Source organism: Monomorium pharaonis, chromosome 5, assembly GCF_013373865.1.
Source record: "Monomorium pharaonis isolate MP-MQ-018 chromosome 5, ASM1337386v2, whole genome shotgun sequence".
NCBI lineage: Eukaryota > Metazoa > Arthropoda > Insecta > Hymenoptera > Formicidae > Monomorium > Monomorium pharaonis.
Window position 1 is genome coordinate 27,184,432 of NC_050471.1, and position 21,499 is coordinate 27,205,930.

The 21,499-nt window shown below is 39.2% G+C and overlaps 1 protein-coding gene across 6 annotated transcripts in view; it reads left to right on the forward strand.

Annotated features, from left to right (window-relative positions):
- The window catches only part of LOC105837942 (catenin delta-2), a 47,595-nt gene extending 26,648 nt beyond the window's left edge, over window positions 1–20,947 (forward strand). Inside the window, exons 2-15 of one of the 6 annotated variants that reach the window (XM_036287144.1) lie at window positions 1,814–1,891; window positions 2,570–2,635; window positions 5,231–5,272; window positions 5,385–5,514; window positions 5,996–6,278; window positions 7,762–7,887; window positions 8,935–9,554; window positions 9,900–10,287; window positions 12,066–12,083; window positions 12,693–13,006; window positions 14,502–14,805; window positions 15,070–15,208; window positions 15,726–15,849; window positions 19,054–20,947. In XM_036287144.1, the coding sequence (XP_036143037.1) occupies window positions 1,860–1,891; window positions 2,570–2,635; window positions 5,231–5,272; window positions 5,385–5,514; window positions 5,996–6,278; window positions 7,762–7,887; window positions 8,935–9,554; window positions 9,900–10,287; window positions 12,066–12,083; window positions 12,693–13,006; window positions 14,502–14,805; window positions 15,070–15,208; window positions 15,726–15,849; window positions 19,054–19,353 (2,886 nt within the window). In that variant the 5' untranslated portion in view covers window positions 1,814–1,859 and the 3' untranslated portion in view covers window positions 19,354–20,947. The remainder of the gene's footprint in view (window positions 1–1,813; window positions 1,892–2,569; window positions 2,636–5,230; window positions 5,273–5,384; window positions 5,515–5,995; window positions 6,279–7,761; window positions 7,888–8,934; window positions 9,555–9,899; window positions 10,288–12,065; window positions 12,084–12,692; window positions 13,007–14,501; window positions 14,806–15,069; window positions 15,209–15,725; window positions 15,850–19,053) is intronic. The other 5 variants (XM_036287146.1, XM_036287147.1, XM_036287148.1 and 2 more) reach the window with 5 other exon arrangements.
- Window positions 20,948–21,499: the final 552 nt, after the last annotated feature.

Sequence of the window (21,499 nt, forward strand, 5' to 3'; positions counted from 1 at the left end):
CCTCGCGAAACTAACTTTTGGGGGGGGGGAGTTTCGCCCGTAAATTAAACGCATCACGATCGCGAATTCATACAGTGTACTGCCTAAAACGATAACTCACCCGGGCTACGTTATTTTTTCACCGCGGCGGCGGGCGGTGTTCATTTCGCCGCCGGCAATCAAGTGCTCTCATTAATAAAGCATTTGGGGCATAAATTAATTATCGCCGCGCGCCCCCTCCCCCCTCGCCCGTGCGCGATGCATGGAGAGTTTTCCGTCTGTTTTCCCTGCACGGAATACGATTTTGTCTCTCCGTGTCGATCGCGACCCGCTGATTATTCCAAAAATGAAAGGACAAATCTCTCTCTCTCTCTCTTAAGAAAAAAAAAAAAAATAAACAAGCCGAATTACGTCGATCCCTTTTTTTACCCCGATGATCGAATCTCGCGAGTTATCTCGCGCTACGAACGACACGATTCCCAGAGGCACCTCTCTCTCTTTCTCTCTCTTTCTGTCTATCTTTCTTTTTCAATGGGCGCTAATTTACGTCGAGATTTTCGTAGCCGGCCACGGAAAATCCGCGGTAAATCGAAAAGCGCGGTAAAAGGGGCGCCCGGGCGAGAAATTAATCGTAGCCCGGGGAAGGTCTCGAACGTGTTAAGTGATGAATTAAAAGGATTTCTCCGATGGGCGAGATATCGTTATACGGCGGGCCAACAACTAATTACGGATTACGGCACCTGAATCAATCGCGGTAGAGCTAATTCGTGGGGTATAATACAACTGGAGAATTACGACAAACGAAGAAAGGATAACAACGGCGTCCAATAATCGGCCGGCAATAATTGGTTTAACTTCGTATTTAATACCAAACGTGATTTATCAGTTCTAAATTATATCTATAAAGGGAGAAGAAATGCGATACTCCCAAAATGGATTTTATTTTAAGCGAGACGTGACTTTACGTGACTGTTTGTGATTCACACTTGAAGAGGTACAAAAAAATAAAAAAATGCTTTAACGCTGTTTAAAAATATATAGCATATAGTTCGGAGCGAAAATAATATTGCACTGAAATATCAAATCGACTAATCTTGTATTTTTTAAGAAAATAAAAGTTTGAGTTTTATACGTGATATCTTGTGACATATGAATCCAATGACTGATGTATCTCACGTTACATTACTTTCTGTAATTTGTTGCGGGGTTGCGGAATAAAATTTTCCAATGTTTCTGCTTTCAGGGGACATCATCCACTTTTTAAAATGATTCGATAAAATAAAAATTATACGAACAGTTGGAGTAAATTATCGGATTTTCCAGGAATTTTATTCAAAATTCGTGATAAAATTAAAGAATTTTTAAATGCAGCTTTGAAATAAATTCATTTCGTTATATACCCTTTAATGTTTTAAATAATCACAAAGAAAAAGTCACTTGAGTTTTGAAAATGTGCTAAAAAGAAATAATATGAACTAAACATATAGGACTAACTGTAAATGGAAATGTCCTGAGCTGACTGAAAAAACGACTTGAGAAAGAATGTGGATCATACATCCCCTTAAGTTATTTTTGTTTAGCTATAAGTATAAATTAATGAAAGAAATCGTTAACTTATAAATATAATACATATATTTAACTTAAATACATAAATAATTGAACCGAAGAAATTTATTCGAGTTTAACAACTCGAACTTTTTCTCAGCGTATAGACGTAACTTTCTTGTAATTTTACTTTTGCGGAAGTTGCGCAGATATAGAGAAAAGATAAGATTACTTTCTGTAATTTGTTGCGGGGTTGCGGAATAAAATTTTCCAATGTTTCTGCTTTCAGGGGACATCATCCACTGCACGGGCGCGAGAGACGCGAATCAGCTGGTATGTCAAATAATCAGCTGGTTGACTCCTGTCTGTAAGTGTCTTTCTCTATGTCAAGATAAACCGTCGGTAGACCGCGGCAAAAATCTCTCACACACTTCTCCGACTATCGTGTACAAAAATTAACGTTGTATATCTCGCTGTATTGATGTCGCTCGACGTTTCATTCATTTCCTTCACTTCAATCATTCATTTCAATCACTCGCGCCGATCTTCCACAGCCAATTTACATTTCGGGCGGTTCCCCCTCGTTCTTTCTTCATCCCCCCTTCAACGATTTGTAATCCCGTCCCTATATCCCTCGCAGCGAGGAACATTTTCTCGGGCACTCGCAGTTAACTTGCAGCTAACTCTTACTTCCTGACGACTTTGACACCAACTTTCCTTTGCGATAATTCAGGTATAATTACAAAGTTACCTAACGTGAAGGATTAAAAAGGTTTCGGCGGGCGTTAAGCTTCGGGATCGCAAATAAACAGCGACGAGAGCTCCGCTCTCGAGTTTTGTCTCAGTTCGAATTGGCTCTTCTCCTCCCCCTCTCGTATTTAAAGTCTCGTTAAGGACGTTAAAGAGTCTCCCCCGAGACCGCACTCGATGGTGCGTCTCCGGCGAAAAAGACAGTTACAACTTAGAGTAACGAGATGAGGGCGGACGATTTCTTTTTTTTTTCCTTTTTTTAAATATAACTTTGCTGAATATGATTGACCATTAGGCTGGTGAATCGCCGGATTGAGCAGAGACAGGAGCACAACATAACACGCACTGAGATCACGCAGAGGTGACTAACATGCCATTAATCATGCGGCGGTTACTCACGCCGAAACTCGATAGCGCACGATCAATTTTATCCCGGATTAATTAGCCCGGCGAAACGAATTCCTCCCCGCGCGCGCGCGTTTGTCGATCCGCTTGGCGATTTGCACGCGCGCGCGCGTACGTAATCTTATCAAGCCGCAATTTGTAATAATAAAACCTTACAAAGGATGTCAATTTGCCGCGATTATCGCCGCGGCGATCTCCCACCCGCGTCGAGGAGCCGTTCGGCCGGATCCGTTCTGAATTGCGGCGCGGCCCAATTAGCGCTAATTGACCCGGCTGGTTTTGTCGCGTAATTTCTATAAACAGCCCGCCGAGACGTGCGCTAACGCCTTTGGCGTGAGTAACGCCGCGCGCATCGACGCATGTTTGCGCAATCATTTAGCATGATGACCGGAGCATGACGGAGCGAGCGGCCGAGAAGCGGATCGCTTCTTCCTCTTCTTCTTTTTCTTCTTCTCTTGTGTGCTATCAGTAGCGCTCTCCTCTCTCGAGATCCTCCGTCGCGCCTTGTCGCTGTATATGCATGACGTATGCGTCCCTTATTCTCTGCTTTTTTTTTTGTTGTTGTACACTCGCGGTTTCGCTTTTCACCCGCGCGCGTCAATCACACTGCACGCGCGAGGAGACGCGCCGGCGTGCGCTCGTCGCCGCAGCAAAACAACCTTCCTGCAATTCACGATATCACGAAAAGTAGATTGGGTGATTCAGCAGGGCTGTAGCTCGCCGCCGCTGCGCGAGTTCGACTTCTATCACTGCGAAGCAGAGCTCAACAAAGAGATTACGACTGAGAGCAATTATTAGGATACTATTGAACGAATTCTTTGTTACGCAGTAAAAGAAAAACGGTGTTACTTATATGAAGGACTTTTTATTTTTTTTTTTAAACGTACCCGAGTGTTAATTTAACGTAATGTAATTGTTATATAAATTTCTCAGTGTTAAAATAACAAAAAGACAAATGAACGAATTGCGACTACAGAATCTGCTGAATCAGTATAGTTCTTCGTTGTTTCGACAAATCTCTTTTTCGCGTATATTTTTTTTGCTGCGTGCTTCGATTGGTTTTTTTTTTAAATGTGGTGTGTACGAGATTAAACAACAAGCCATTAAATTAATATTTGAGAGAGACTTAAAATAAACTTCGTAAAAGAGAGATTTCTCCTTTGGTAAGAAGAATTCTGAATCGATCGAAGAATGCGGCTGAAAACTCGACAACCTGTTTTATATAATTATTTTATATGTGTTTCTGTGTGCTACATTTCAAGTAGATTATTTCAGACATGAATGAAATTTCGCTGTGTAAAATTATCATTGACTGCGACGTCAATATCTGGGTGACACGCGAATTTCCGCGAGAATTCCGTGTCGCCCATTTATGACGGTTTCATTTACCCGCTTAAGAGTGATTTTACTAAGTACTTAAAGCATTAAAAAAGCAATATAAGTTATGTTACGATATTAAAAAGATAATACAGTAGATTTTTATTAAAGGCAAAATTAATCTTTATACTTATATATTTGAATTAAAAAAAATAATCTATTATTTCAGTTTGTGAATAACAGTTTTATTTATTCTATCGAAAATTGAAGAGTTTTCTATAAAAATGAAACATTTTTAAAAAGTTATTTTCAACAAACAAAGAAATCCTTTCACTTTCAAATTTATTGTATAAATCGTATAAATATTTCTCCATCGCCAATTATACTTTTTATTTACTTCGTAAGCAATATGGAGCTTTTTGTCCAGATCAAATTTTTTTACAGAGTTCTAAGCTTCAAAAAATTATGGGAAAATTTATGGTCACTTTAATTTCTTTACTACACTACTAGTTGTTTAACTCATATGTTAAATAAAAATTGAAAGTTGTGCTAAAAGATGAGGAAAAAATGTACATTTATTTAAAAATTTAGCAATAAAAATTTTAAAAAGTTGTTGCACACTTTAAACTGAGAAATTTTTGAAGACGCATTTGCGACGGGAAAAGTATAGTTATTTTAATATCTAAAAGTGACGTAATTTTAAAATAATTCACGAATAAATATAATCGAAAACCAACGTCTGCGTCTGTATAGATATTGATAGAGATTTGGTGCTATAAATCAGATTTTCTAGAAAATGGTTTTGATTTTTGTAAGAAATCCGTCAATTACATTATTAAATATGTAATATAATTTGAAATATGCAATGCATATGTACTTAACGTAACTTTTTCGTATAGTTTATCTTATAAATATTTTACAAGCAGCTGGCTTATAAATATTTTACAAGCAGCCGCGCATTTTGAGACCGGGCCTCTCAAGAGTTCAATGCCGAAATCAGCTTAGTAGTCAAAGTTTAATAGTAAGCCTTTGTTTCAGAAAACGACTCACTGTAGAATTTAGCTAGTGTATTGCGAAATGTATCAAGTTATCATAAGGTACTTCCCCCTTTCTCTTTCACTTTCCTCGAGCTCTCCCGTATCCTAAACAGCGCATTAGCGTTTTACAAAGCACTTCCTCGCGCACACGCGCGAAATGTATAACGAGTTCTCAAAGAGAAACATATCGTTTTCAGGCGCGTCCTACAGGAGAAAGCCCCCGACATGCCGCAATACACGTAAGCATTATACATACACACGCGTACACTATAGTAATTTAATTTACGATATCACGCAACGTCACATACGCACTTCCGTCGATCTCTCATTTCTCTGATTCACCTGCCGTAGCGGACAGGGCGACACGGACTACCATGGGAGTAACGGACAGGCGGACACCCACTCGTTGCACTCGTCTCATCTGTCCGTCCAGGAGGATCCGCTGCTTATCCGGACCCACAAGCAACAGACTTCTCAGCAAGTGAGGATCACCGATATCTCCCGCACGAAATTTCGCGCGCGACGTTTCCTCGAAGATTCACTTACCCTTGCTTGAGTTATAACAGCAAAATTAAAGTATTCAAAACTTTTTTTCGTTACTCGTTATTACTTGTTATACTTTTTAATGATATGTATATTTATTACAAGCGATCTTCCTGTTTAATTCACGTTGCCTCTAACTTCCTGTATGTTTTTTTTAATGTACGTCTAAAATTAAAAAGAAGAGAGTGAACTTTCTCGATTAATTTTAAATCACCTTTTGTCGCGCTCCATTTCGAAAATCTAATCCGGGCGTCGATGTCGACATAATCGCATTACAACGCGCGAGCACGGTGGTATTAGCGTGCGTGTCGCGCGGCGAAAATCCCGTTGGATGAATACGCGCGACAGAGAGGAGACGAGATTGTGTTATTGTTGTTATTGTTGCCCGATGATCGACGGAGCGCTCTTTCTTCCCGCAGGTGACGACTGTGACGAAAGTCGTGCGCGAGGTTTCTCACATGGAGCCGGATCCGGGCGCGGTCAGCTACATGTCGGTGCCGTTGATGTCGCAGGACTATCAGCACGCGGATCCCCGCTACCCCGCGGATCCGTACATGGTCAGCTTCGACCATTACGATCCGTACCTGGGCTACCCGCCGCAGCCGGGATACCCAGGACCCCATGGCATCTACATGCCGCGCTCGCATTCCCCACACAGCCCCCACAGCCCGTCGGAACACAGTCGTGCTTCTCCGCCACACGGTATGTAACCATCAGAGTGTACAAACTTTCATTGACTTCATGATATTCAACTGTCGTGAACGGTATCGTCGACAAACAGAGAAAGAGAAATAATAGCTGAATGTTAGATGAAATAATGCCAATTAAATGTTCGCTTAATGTGAGGAAAAATAAATTGTTTCACTTTCCTAAATATTTAGTAAGTATTATCGAACGTAATAATATAATTGACCGCTTGGTAATATTTGCTAAATATTTAGAAAAATAAAATTATTTATGGTTAATCGAACATTTAATTGGCGTTATTTTATTTAACTTTTTAAATTATTTTCAAACTCTTTTCTTCAGTGATAAATTTCAATTATAGATTTTAAACGAAAGGAACGGTTTTAGAGTATCTGAAAATTTAATTATATATGTATAGAGATAGATACAGCTCTGAAAATAATTTGTTAGACAACCGAAATAATTATGTAGGACACTCAAACTTATTGTTAGAATGTCAAAACTTTTTGCAGGATTATTTGTCATGATAGATCGTCCTATATAATTATATTTTTATGATCCAACAAAATTATTTTCAAATCTGCATCTGGCCAAATTTTTAGGTATTTTTCAATAAAGCCATTCTTTTCGTGTACCGACGAGCAGAATACAAACAATTATATTATTTATTGTCATTTATCACTTGCTAATTTAAGTTTTTAGACTGCAGTGGTGTATATATGCGTGTACTAAGAGAAAAACATTCGGCAAGAATCATCATCGATAAAAACTCAACAATGTTTGAAAACCGAGATTTAAGCTTTAAAATGCTTCCGTATACTGAGAAAAAAAACTAGATTCAAATAAATATTTCTTTGAATAGTTCTAATAACATATTTTATAGAAAATCAATAATATTTATTTAAAACAAGTACTAGTTTTCTATAATTTAGAAAATATTACTTGTTTGAAATAAATATTATTGATTTTCTATAAAATATGTTATTAGCACTATTCAAAGAAATATTTATTTGAATTTAGCATTTTTTTCTCTTAGTGTAGAAACATTGCGCTCTCTCTCTCTCTCTCTTTCTTTGTCTACAAACATTTTTTCTAAAGCATTTTGCATACATTTGAATTTCACCAATTTTTCGATGAATTCGAAGTGATGCTTTAATTTTTGCGTAAGGAGATTATATTAAATTTAACATATTATTTATTATACATGTACATATAAATTACACCATAAATTTATACCTACGATATATGTACATCCAAGATGATGTGTGTTTAAAAGTTTAAGATTAGCAAGTGGTATTACAAAAGATACGTGATAACTTCCAAAACGGAACTTTTCCGCCGCGCCGTGGGAGATTGTTAAACGCGTAACGCGTTTCGAAAGATTTTACCTTGCTTCCAAGACACTCTCTCTCCCTCTCCCTCTCCCTCGAGGGAAAGGCGGCGCGGTACCAAGTGAATCTTCGATAACAACATAAACACGGTGATCTGTTTTCCGCAGAGTACATGCGCAAGGGTGCACCTTACGTGGAGGGTAGCTATAACGACATCGACCCCGGCTTAAACCCCGCTTTGCAGGACCATTATCGCATTACTCCGAGTCCAGGTGGCCCCGGAGATCAGTATGGTAGGTGGACAGAGGAGAAGACTCCAACAAGTGCGAGGAGGTGACCTCGTAGTCGTGGCGCCGGCAGCCACTCGCCGACGAATTCGATTTTTAGCGTGGCCGGACGTTCACACGACCGCGGCCGATTAGATCGCGTCACGTGCGAAAACGCGTCCCGCCCTCTCCCCCCCCCCCTGCGTACGACGCGGGGATGCACCGCATAATTCACTTCGATTATCTCCCGACGTTGCTTCACGTTCGTCCCCGAGATCGAATCGGCAACGTGCCGGAATACGGATGGCTCTCCCCAACATCTTTCCTCGTGGTGGAGGTCACATCTACCATTTATCTAACTCCCTTTTCCTCCCCCTTCCCTTCGTCCTTCCCTCCATCTGTTAAACGGCTTCTTTAATATCGAAACGTCGATTAATACTTCTCAGTTCTCTCTCCTCCTCCCTCCTCCTCGAGCTCTCGTTAGCGACTTTATGCGACTTATTATTAAGGCTATCCATATTCCATTAAACGTGATTGAAAAATGACGTTATCTTCCTTTCATGATCGTGAGTCGTAAAAAGTCGGGCGCAGGCATGGCGCGTTTAATAAAAGACATCGTTTAATCTGCCGAGGTAATAAGACATAAAATTATATTTTAAACCCGTACGGTATCATTTTTCCCGTGGTTTTTAATTCGAAACCGACCGTTCATTTCTCTCTCGAGGTCGGAATGAAAAATTCATCCTGAAATAGGAAGTGAGCATATCTCTTTGCAATTAAAGCTCGTGACTGTCGCAAGAAACTTGCAGAAAATTTGCTTAACGATATTTATATATCACATCGAATATTTATGATCTTTCGATCGAAGCGTGCAGAAACCGCTCGAAACTTCAATACTTTCGTACTACAAAGTGCTAAAGAGATAAGCGGTTATCGGCGAAGATAACGTAAAGTGAATTACGCTGCTCCGAGAACGAGGTATCTCCGTACCTTCAAGTCGCTTGTCGTTCGATAAGAACGACGTTGGAGATCGTGGCGTTAGGATTTGGTAATCGATGGCACGTCCCGTTTCAGACGAGAGCAAGGTGGCCTACGGCTACGTGTCCCCGTCGCCGTACGGGCCCGTGGGGTACGGGCCCGCCGTGGGAGTCGGACCGGTGCCGAGCGACGTGCCCGGCTACGAGGAGGGGCATCCGGGCGTGCCGCTCACGTCGGCCGTGCCGCCTGGTATCTTCGAGGACGAGGTGCACCTGCAGCGGTTACAGTCGCGTCACCCAGTGGTGCCCGGCATGGCGAGCCCGCTCGACGACGACCAGAAGTCCATGCGCTGGCGCGACCCGAATTTGTCCGAGGTGATCGGCTTCCTGAGCAACCCGAACAACATCATCAAGGCGAACGCGGCCGCGTACCTGCAGCACCTATGCTACATGGACGACCCGAACAAGCAGAAGACGCGCAGCCTCGGCGGCATACCGCCGCTGGTGCAGCTGCTCGACCACGACAATCCGGACGTGCACTCGAACGCGTGCGGTGCGCTGCGGAATCTGTCGTACGGCCGGCAGAACGACGAGAACAAGCGCGCGATCAAGAACGCGGGTGGCGTGCCGGCCCTCATCAATCTGCTGCGACGGACGTCCGACGCGGTGGTCAAGGAACTGGTCACGGGGGTGCTGTGGAACCTGTCCTCCTGTGAAGTGAGTGGAAGTGCAAAATTGCTAAGGAGATTAGGAGCACGCTCAGATACTCGCGTTCAAATCTATTCGTTTATACACAGAGTAATTTCTTAACCCTTAGAAGCAATGAAATATTTTGTATTTTAATTCTTAGAAAGTGTTAACATATTCGTATGTAAGAAAAAAAATGTATGTGTCGAAGGGTCAAATACCGTATCCAATATTTTCGGAGTTAATTTTCGAAGTCATTTTACGAGGAAAGGTTTACGAATGAAAGAGACAGACGGGGTGTAGGGAGCTTTCTATAAAATCATTGGTTTTTTTTCCTTCCAATTTCTTCCGATGATTTTAACGCGCGATTTTCAGGACCTGAAGAGGTCGATCCTCGACGACGGCGTGACGATGGTGGTGAGCAACATAATAATACCTCACAGCGGCTGGAACCCGAGCTCGTCGAGCGGCGAGACCTGCTGGTCCACCGTGTTCAGGAATGCGTCCGGCGTCTTGAGAAACGTGTCGAGCGCGGGCGAGTACGCGCGGAAGAGCCTGCGCGAGTGCGAGGGCCTCGTCGACGCGCTGCTCTACGTGATGCGCTCGGGGATCGAGAAGTCCAACATTTGCAATAAGATCGTCGAGAACTGTGTGTGCATCCTGAGGAACCTGAGCTACCGCTGCCAGGAGGTGGAGGATCCCAACTACGACAAACATCCGATCCAGTCCACGGTACAGAACAGAGTCACCGCGCCCGCGAAAGGTGAGCCCACAGGAAATATGGCGGAGAAAACTTCTCGTTGGCTGTGATGCGCGCGACAGCGGTCCTAGATGTCCTTCTACCCTTTTCGAGGGAGAGGAAGGAGAAAAAGAACTCAAGAAAATTAATCTAACTTAAATTGAAGCCGCGTTTAATCCGATTGAAGGATATAAAAGTGGAATTTTGACGCACACCCAAATACCGCAGTTTTAATGTCTCGCGTTTACCTCATTTTTATTTATTTCCACTTTTTTCTTGTTTATCTTTTTCGCGACTAATTATTGCATAAAAACATGGGCAAAAATATTTCGCGAAGATTTTAATTGTAATACAAAATTGTGGAAATTGTAGAACCCGGGAAGCGTTTTTATGCCCGTCAATCAGACCAAGCTCAGTTAAATTGAATTAGAAATAATTTTCACGAGTTCTTGAAGAATCAAACCGCTGTAAATTCCGCGTGTACAGACAACCGTACAATCGTTAAATTATTTTGCAATAGAAGTAAGTTTGCATAGATAACCGGTGCAACGTGTGTAGTACGTAATAGCGTTCTTTAACGAGAAAAAAAAAATAAATTGCGAAGATATAGAGGGACATCTCGAGCGTTGTGCTTTTGGAACGAGAGAATGTTTTCCCGCAGCATGCACGAGTCCCCTCGGTATGCATGTAGCCGCGGAGCGTGTACGCGCGCGCGCGTGTGTGTATGTGTGGAGTGTTTGTATGTGAAGATTGGGAAGAACAAGTGAGGAGAGGAGGTAAATGATTCACCCCTTAAACCAACCATGAAATTAGATCGGAGGGGGGCACGCAACCTCCCTGTTGCAGACACTTTTCCAGCCATTGTGCGAAACTATCGCGACGCGGCCTTAAAAAACAGTTAATTATCTCACGCTAAAAATTCAGACGAGGATCTCTCTTTCTCTCTTATTTGGGTACACGTTCATAATTATTTTCCGCTCCCGGTGGAGTGGAATCTGATTTTTTTAAATCAATTTCCACCAATTTATCGAGAGAGTTCTGGTTTTCCCATTATAAAAGCCGCCTAAAATATTTATGCGCGAGTCGTTTAAAACATTTACGATTACATTTGCCCGGAATAAGCACAACATTGGCCTGAATGAAACTGTACCATTAATTCTACCGCTCGCGCGGCGCCGTGTTTCACGGACGCGGAGAGTCGCTGATATTTTACGGCGCGTAGTCGGTAGTTCATGTAGATAGTTAGTTTACGTAGCGTATTAAATTTGATTAAAACTTCCGGGGGCTGGGGGTTTACCCAGGCGAGATGGCGTGAAAGGACGAAATTTGTATCGCTCCGTAAAACCGTAAATAACGTACTTAGAAAAGTGGCGATAGCGAAACGTTGCAATTAAAGAGTAGATGTGGTTTGCCGTAGATAGATAACTGTATACTGTTCCAGAATCTTTCCACAACTAATTCATTCTTTGACTGTCTTCTGATTTTGATTTATTTGCCTTCTACTGGTTTCAAGACGGATATGTATACACGGTGTGTCCAGAAATGTACATACACGATGACGATTCCGTATACTTGATTTGTATACCTCTGTATATTGAGTTCCGTCTCTTACTCTCTCTCTCTCTCTCTCCCTCCCCTCTTTTTCTGCCTTTGTTTTTTAGACAATAGTTAATTACACGTATGTCCTAGTCGAACAGTTCTCTCTCTTCTTTTGATTTATCTCGGGATTCCGTTGACGAATCACACAGATTTTTTACGAATCCTAGTTCAGCATGGATTAAACTGTGTTTCAATCTTTTTAGCATACAGTTTATGTCAAGGTAAGCTCCCTCTTGCAATTCCATTTGATAAATTAGTTTTTCCGTTTGATGGCATAGTTATTATTGCATGCCCTGTCTTGCCAGATCATAAGTCGACACGTACATGAGTTTATGTTTTTCCTGTAGCGATTATTTTTCTTTTTCTTTTTACTTGACGTTTTTTGTAACCGCTACGTTTTCAAGTGATGATCCATAACTTCTGTATACTGTCCACTTTGCAAAATTGCTAAAACTCGAATACAAAATTGACCGATATAAATTCAACGAGCTTGCTGCAGAGTATGGCATATATAGTTTACAGTTTCTTTTCTAATTTCGTTTATTGCGTAGACAAATAGTCCATTTAATTTAGCAGGTTAGTTAGAAAATTTTAGAACAGTGTGTAACAGGCGCCTTAGGAAACACGATTACGCGAGTTGATGTTTCGTCAACACTGCTGCAATATCGCGGAATAAGGAATCTCACACAAAATGATTCGATAATTGGACATACACAAACCAATCTGAGTCAATTCTAAATCTTAAATAAAAATTAATGTCACGTCCGTCTCTTATTTACTCAATGCTGATCCCTGGTATTAATACGGATCCTCGGTTATTCTGTCTATAGGTGAGAATCTGGGTTGTTTCGGCGGGAGCAAGAAGAAGAAAGACGGCCAACCGGTCCAAAAGGAAACGACCGCGTCACGTACGACGAGTCCTCGAACCGAACCGGTCAGGGGAATGGAATTGCTCTGGCAGCCGGAAGTGGTCCAGTCGTATCTCAGCCTGCTGCAAACGTGTTCAAATCCGGAAACGCTCGAGGCCGCCGCCGGAGCCCTGCAAAATCTTGCTGCCTGTTACTGGCAGCCAAGTATCGAGATCCGCGCAGCTGTACGCAAAGAAAAGGGTCTCCCTATATTAGTGGAGCTCTTGAGAATGGAGGTAATTACGAGATGTCAAATATTTAATCAGTTCGTAAACGTAGGTAACTTGGAACTGTAAATAAACGTATTGAACTAAATTATAAATAAAAAAAACATTAAAGGAATATTCTTGCCTAGAATGTGAAAGAATTTCTCCATCTTTAGAAATTAAAAGAAACATTAATATTTATTAAATACTTACAAATGTTGGTATGACTAAATGCTTATTAGCTTTATGTTTTGTGAATTTAAAAGTAAATACATTGTTCAAGTCACTTAACATGATTTTTCAAAAACAACAAACTATCGAATTCAACTTTTGCATATGTGAAAATTACATATCTATTTATCGCATGAATCAAGATTATTACGATATTTATAAATTAATTATTTTTTTCATAGATGTTAAATTCAATTGATTTTGTTTGTTTATAAATCGATTTACTGTTTAAAACCGCGCCGTAATAATAATTAATAATTTGCAATATTTTTTATTTATCCCAGTTTATAGGATAAACAGACATGTATTTTACATGTACAAAAATTAAAACTGATAGCTTCAGTAGTTGGAAATCGTTAGCTGACTTGTTTTTCAATTTAGGAAACAAAAATTAATTAACATTTAGTCATAAGATTTTTAGATATTTACTAAATATAAGATATAAGTATAAGTAAATGTGTAAAAACATACAAGAATAAAAAAATATAAGAGAATATACTTTTAATAAATAGTAATAAAAGAATGTGCAGCAATTTTATATTCTCAAAAATAGATTACTTTTTCATATTATAAAATATCCCTAATATTAAAATAAAAGACTAGAAAATTAAATTGAGTATATTTAAGCTGTATTAATAAATTTATTTAATGTCAATCTAATTTCAATATAAGAATAACCAAATAAAAAAACTGACAAAATTGAAGTGTATATTTAAAAAAAATGTATTTTAATCAAATCGGCAAAAAATTTTCTTTATACTAGTACTTTAATTTTACTAGTTTTCAAGCATAGTTATTACTACATTGCTTTGCAAACACAAGCAAATGTTTGTCATTGTTTTCTTTATTACGTTGTATGAGGTATTGCTGTCAAAAATTGATACTTATTTTTTTATATATTTTAGTTAGAATATTTATTTAAAAAATTCTGGTATCTAATTTTATATTTTATACATATTAATTTCAACTATATTTGTGAAAAAAAGATACATGTTAGAGTAGATAAAATATAAATCATATTTTACTGGAGTAAATATTGAAAAAATATCTTTCAGAATATCATACATATTGAGAAAACATTGAGAGAAAAACTGTTTCTAGTTGAAATAAATTTATTTTTAAGTAAATATACTTTAATTTTTCTCGTTTATCTTTCTTTATTTCTGATATTTATATTTTAAGTTTTATACATTCTGTTAAATTTTTTGATAAAGCTAATATTTTTAATACACATTTACTCTTCAAAATAAGTAAAATTTAACATGGTAATCATAAATGTATTTTCTGCAACTAGGTGGATCGAGTAGTCTGCGCGGTCGCAACCGCGCTCAGGAACTTGGCGATAGACCAACGCAATAAGGAGCTAATAGGCAAATACGCGATGAGGGATCTCATCCAGAAGCTACCGTCTGGAAATAATCAGCACGATCAGGGCACGAGCGACGACACGATCGCCGCAGTGCTCGCGACTCTAAACGAGGTCATCAAGAAGAACGCCGAATTCTCGCGGTCGTTGCTCGACGCCGGCGGTGTCGAGAGACTGATGAACATCACCAGGCAACGCCAGAAATACACGCCGCGCGTTCTTAAATTTGCAGGTAACATCTTGAGATTGGATCAGATTTAGAACGATATAATTATCCGATAATATTTATCGTGAAACTATAAAGCCGGTTTGTGTTTAATTGTGTTATATAATATTATTCTATGTATATGTGTGTGTGTATATATATAGACACACACACACACACACACACACACACACACACACACACACACACACACACACACATATTGTAGAATAATATTTTATATATATACATCTCGGAAAGACATTATTCTATTTGCTTTTTTATTTTTAGGACAAGTACTATTCACTATGTGGCAGCATCAAGAGTTGCGAGATGTGTATAAGAAGCACGGCTGGAAAGAGCAAGACTTCGTCACGAAAACCGTCGCCGCCAGGAATTCAGGGCCTAATTCACCCAACAACGCTAACAGGTAATTATCGCTTATAAGCGGAGCTAATGAATAAAATTAGATATACTAGATATGTAGAGGTGGTCGACAGGCTGCCGCAATAATGGATAATTGAAATATCGAGATGACTATTAATTATCAAATTCAATACGTTTGTAATTAAAAGATTTTTTACAAATATAGGTAATAGAGCATTTTCAGTTAATTTTTCATTATTATATCTTTCTGTAATTTTAAATAAATTTTAAATAAATTTGATTTCTTTGGGTTTTAATTTTTATTTATTTATCATAATATTGAAGTAAAATTGAAGTATTATCATTACGTTATCGGCATTAAATGAAATTTGTTTGTTTTCTTTTCCTATACGGTTTATAATGTTTTTTTCTGGTACTTTGATTTCTAGGACTCCGCTTATCTTTTCGTTTATGGTTTACTTGGTTTGTCGCGTGAATTTTTTTAGTTCTCATTATTTATTATGCGGAGTCCTCACTCTATTTCTACCAATTTCACAACTTGATTCTACGTTAAAATGCAGCTACGATTGCAGTACTCTGAATCGACCGATGGCGAGCCAGGGAAGTACGAGATACGAGGATCGAACGATTCAGCGAGCGAACATGAATTCGAATAATGTCGGTCGACCTACTATATATCAATCAGTAAGTAATAATAACTAATAGCATCATTAGATAAATACACGCTGCGTGGACACACCATAGGATGAGAAAAGCGTAAGGAAAGAAATCACATGTACATGTTATATGCAATCTGAGCCGTTGGTCTTACGAAAAGATTCACTAATATTTAATTAATTTCACTTAATAAGAAAAAAAGCAAACGTTTGAAAACAATGATTAAAAAATTCTACGTTTTCACGTCGAATTATTCCGTATCTTCATGATATACTACAAATTAAACAAATTTCTCTTCCATATTTTAGATATTTCGCTCTATGTTTATTTGTTATGATTTGTTTAAATTCAATTGTTTCATCAATCTATATGTTTAAATTCTACATGTTAAATTCTTTTTCAAAAAATTACTCATATGTGAGTAGGAAAGTAAATTAATTGATTAAAATTTGATTGATTAAAAATTTATTACTTCAACTTTAATAACTTATATAAATGACATAATTTTTTTCTACATTCCGAGAACTTTAACTATTTAAATTAAATCGGTTTCACCAAAAATTACTTTTAAAAAGGTTAATTACTTTATTAAAAATTGATTATTTGTTTCTTTCTCAACTTCTTTCTTTCTTAAGACCGACGAAATTTTGTCCCATTAATAAAACTTGACTATTCGTTGCTATTGTAATTTTTTAATACTCGCGTTGTTATGCAGAATAAAATCTAAAAGAATTGTAGCCTTTCGACATGACTTGAACATACCAGATGGATCGTACGTCAGCAAACAATTGCATTTAACTTTAGTGGTTAGTGTTTAACTTTACCTAGACTCTCGCAAAGTAATCCAAATACGACAGAGGTAGTTACGTAGGACGATCGACGTCGCTTTTGGTGCAATTGATTGTGCCAAAACGGACAAGCGTCACTCCGTAACTTTCAACTGAAGATACGTGAAATTACTATTGTAATTTGCGTGATAAACGCCATCGTACATAATCTAATAATTTATATAATTTGATAATTGTCTTCCCACGTTTGAACGATCTTGTAAGATTTCTATTTTTTTCGCGAAAAAACCAAATTTTCGTTAGGTAGAGGCAAGAGAAAATATTGTGTGCACTAGAAGGAAGATTTTCTAAACTCCGGCGAACGTTTCTAATAAATGTGACTATACATTCAAGTTAAAAGTTAAAATTAGTTAACATATATATAAAATACGCGCGCTCATTAATGCGATCTCTGGTTGTACGAGAATACACGTAAATGTACACAAAAATTACCGCACGAAACTGGACCAAATTTCTTTACTTTTTAATAAAACGCTGCGTAATTATTTTCTGAATCCTTGAAACTTTTTGCACGATTTTCATAACGATTTTCTAATTTACTAATTTAATCGCGCGAAAGGAGGATTTTTCGCGCGTATCACTCAAAAAAGAGAAGTGTTTAATTTTACGATATTAAAATGTTTTATTTCCGTTTTGTTAAACACTTGACAATGTTTTCGTTTCAAATTTCGTTTTGATTTATTAAAACGTTAAAATATTTAAAACAAAAATCTTTAACAACTTTAAATGTTCTAGTGAAAAAAACGGAAATGCAACACTTTAATATCTTAAAATCAAACACTTTTGTTTTGAGTAACGTAATCTTAGAAACCGCACCGCGCGCGTGTTGCTATGGACAACTTTAGGTCTAAGCGAAAATACTCAAAGTATTCGCATCGTGTGTTGTACACCTCTGTCTTCGTGAATAGCGCACAAATTTACACTAACAATGAGGAGCTACGAGATCACTGCCTAAACGAACACCCCTCACACCGTCTCTAACTAACGATGGCAGTTATTTTAACTTTTAGCGTAAGATAAGAATAGGTGATTTCATAACGATTAATTAATCGAAAAGGAACATTTGTATCGAGCTAGGAGGAAGCGATTTCGGTTTCCTGCAACATTTTCCCAGTGCCCTCCGCAAAGTTTAGTTTATATTTTATTAGCAAGGTATAACGCGAGCATTTACAAATAAATTATTACGTAGCCTATAGTCTGTACTGTATACCCGATTTTGTATATAAGCTTAGGGAAATTATTATATTAATCTTGTATACGTTAATTACAATATGCAGAATATAATTAATATTCGCACGCCATATATACGACGCATAAAATTATTATCCCTTTGGTTACGCCGCTTCATGAAAATTTATTTTAAAGACAATACCAATGTCGAATATATATACAAAGCTTAATGGAGAATCACGTTCAAATTATTCATTGCTCGCTAACGATGTAGGAAATATAAATTCGAGACCTTTCTATAATGGAGAACTTTCATTATTTAATTTTCATAACGTGAGACAATGAAGAACACAATAGTGTAGAATTTTATTTCACGTCCTGCACACAGACAGCAGGTACCTGCATAAGTTAAATGTTATTATATATAATTTTGTAGCACTTGTACACACGTATACACACACACATACACACACACACACACACAACACACGCGATTTCATATGCGTCTTTATATATTATGTGTATCTCAGCTACGAATTACTCTCACGTCGGAATATTTATATATTCTGTATTTAGCCGAATACTAAAACGCAATGTAATAAAAAGAAAGGAACAATTACTTGAAAATATGTATATTAGATAGCCTATATACCTGATTACAAATAAAGGCCAAACATATCACATTTACTTCTCGTGGTTTTGCCTGCACGTTGCAGTGTACTCTCGATCGCCTAAAAATACCGAAAATAAGTCCAAATCGTATTACTGAAAAAAAGTGTTTTAATTTGAAGATGTTAGAGTTTTTAAATACTTAGAAATGGAAACAGAAATAAAATATTTTAATATCTTGAAAATTATAACACTTTTTTTTTGTGAGATACAAACAAAAATTACAATGCAGCTAATAATTTATTCAATATTAAAGCGTGTTTTTTTTTTTTTTTCATAAATTATATGTGGAAGAATAATGCTGTTTCACGCAACGATCTAATATCCATTTTTGTGAACCGTTATCGTTCCAATCTACGAAAATAGACGGACGATCGAGGGTACATAAAATATCACCCCAAACTGTCTATAAGCTTCTTTCAGCGTCCGAAGGCTCGAGGCGCCGTGCCGCGCGGTTCTCCCCCCACCCTCGCCCACCCCCCTTCGCAAGAGAGACGCGCGAGACCACCAGTTGGCTAACCGTTGGCTTGTGTGTGTGTTGCAGCAACCGAAACCCGGTGAGCCGCTCTACGCGCAAGTTAACTTGGAGAAGAAAAAGAAGCGGCAGTACGAGCTGGGGGTGGGCCAGGGTGGTCAGGCCGGCGGTGGCGCCGTGATACCCGGGGGCGGCGGCGGCGGCGGCGGTGGCATAGCTGGACCAGGCGGTGGTGGCGGTCAGTGGGTACCGGATGGCGTTGGGATGGTACCAGACGGCACCGTCACCACGTCGGTGGCAGCGACGGTGGCGAACCAAGTGCCGCCGCCGAGCTCGAACGCCACTGCCGCCGGCGACTCCTGGGTATAACGGGTCCTAGGAGCGGGTCCTACGCGGGACCGCCAGGAGGACCTCGCCAGGAACCACGGCCTCGTCGCGTCCCAGGACCGCGTCGAGCGACCGCCGCCTCTGACTCCGAGCGGCCTGTCCATGTAGCGGAGGTGTAGAACAAGGAGGATCGTGTCCTCGTATCCCCTCCCCCCCCCCACCCGCACCGCACCAGGAGATGCAAAATGACTCCTTCGTGAGGATCCCGGAGCAGTTGAAGGTGAACGAGAGAGAGAGATCTGCGGAAGACCTCTTAAGACGCTTAAAATCCGGATGTCTTTGTTCGATGACATAAGAGAGCAGACGCAAGGCGAATAGCATCCGTTAATTTATAGTATTTGGGCTCATATCTTCGTTCGAGGCTCGCGAAAAATCGAAATCGCCAAGTGGTGACATCGTAGTTGATTTAGATGGATGGTAGGCGAGTTTTAAGGGAAACGCTTGTCGCAGGGTGTTAAAGCAGGGATATCGAGAATGTAGCGATTATATGGAAAACGAGGGAGGTACAGAGATTTAGGGAATTGTTGATGAGATAGAAAGAGGAGAGCACTCGAGTGTTCTTTCGGGGATGTCGAAAGTGTACGCGCGAAAGTATTATTAGATATTGAAAAACCACGCGAGATACGCGCCACTTCCGAAGGATGGTATCGGAAGAGCGGATCAGGTATTACGCTTTATCATTGGAAACAGACGTCCATATTATGATTAGGAAGAATCTGAAGGAAGAGAATCTCGGGAGAGGAAGGAAGTTTTAACTACGTCGAGTTAATCGGACGGACGTGGCAGCTGAACGTGAGCCAGGGTGATAGAAACAGGCAGCTTTCAAGTTGGAATACGAGGGAAAAGTGTATATTGATTTACTTGAGATAGAAATATTAGAGCGAAGATGTACATAGAGTGGCAGCTGGATGACTGACGGACCGATGATGAAATGAACGAGCGGATTGACGGATCAACAAGTGGAGGAACGAGAAAACAACGGTACGTTGCGCCGCGAAGAGAACCTCCGCGAGTGAGGACAAATAACGCTAATACAACGAGCAGATTGGAAGGCCAGGTTCGAAGCGGGGAAAAGAAAGATGGAGCCGGATAAACAAACTGATCCCGATAACACTCGCCAAAATAACGCGCGAATGATCCTTCTGCCTTATTTTTGACGACAAGGGAACTCCTTTCTCTACCGCGCCGTTTGTAACGCGGCGCGTTATAACGGCACAAACTTTAAATAGCCGGGAAAAGAGAAAGGGGTCGAGCTCAAAGGAGCGTGCTTAAGATGGTATAATCGAAACGTCTTTGGCATAGTTCGATTAAGTATACATGAACTGCGAGAGAAGCTCCGGCCGACCTTGAGGAAGCCGACCTTGACGCATTTTTATCGGAGTCCGAGAACCCCATCGTCGGGAAAATAAAGCTACGATAGCGAGGGAAGAGAGGCGGCGAACAAGTCATCGTGTCCACAGAGTAGATCCGGCAAACGCGAGAGCGCACTTGTAGATGATTCACACATCTGCAATCTTGATATACGATAATAGTTATCAGCAAGAAAGAGAATGAGAGAAAGAAGCGAGAGTGAGAGAGAGAGAAAGAGAGAGAGGGAGAGAGAAAGCGACGTCTAACCACATCCGCAGCAGAGTAGTCGCACTAATGGCTCTAATACCTTTATTGCACAATTCTAAATTAATATATACATTCATATATATATATATATATATATATATATATATATGTCTGCGTATAAATATATTATAAACACGGCACACATATACGCACGTTTACACGTTTACACATACCCTCTAAGATATATTTTAAGATGGTATTAGCGGCGGCAAAAGCGCGAGCGTATACCGATCATCGCAAAGTACTGTGCTAAGAATAAGTTAGGTGTGTCTATGTAAGTATTATAAATAAGTAAAGGCGAAGAAGCGTCTATAAAGCAACTTAAAAGAATTATCCATGATTTTTATGCAACTTGATAATTCGTGGAAATATTTATGTGTATATATATATATATATATATATATATATATATGTATAAAATTAAATATAGTAGAATATATATTTATAATATGACTATATAATTAATTAATTTTATATATTAGTTAATTATAATATTTATTTTATATATATT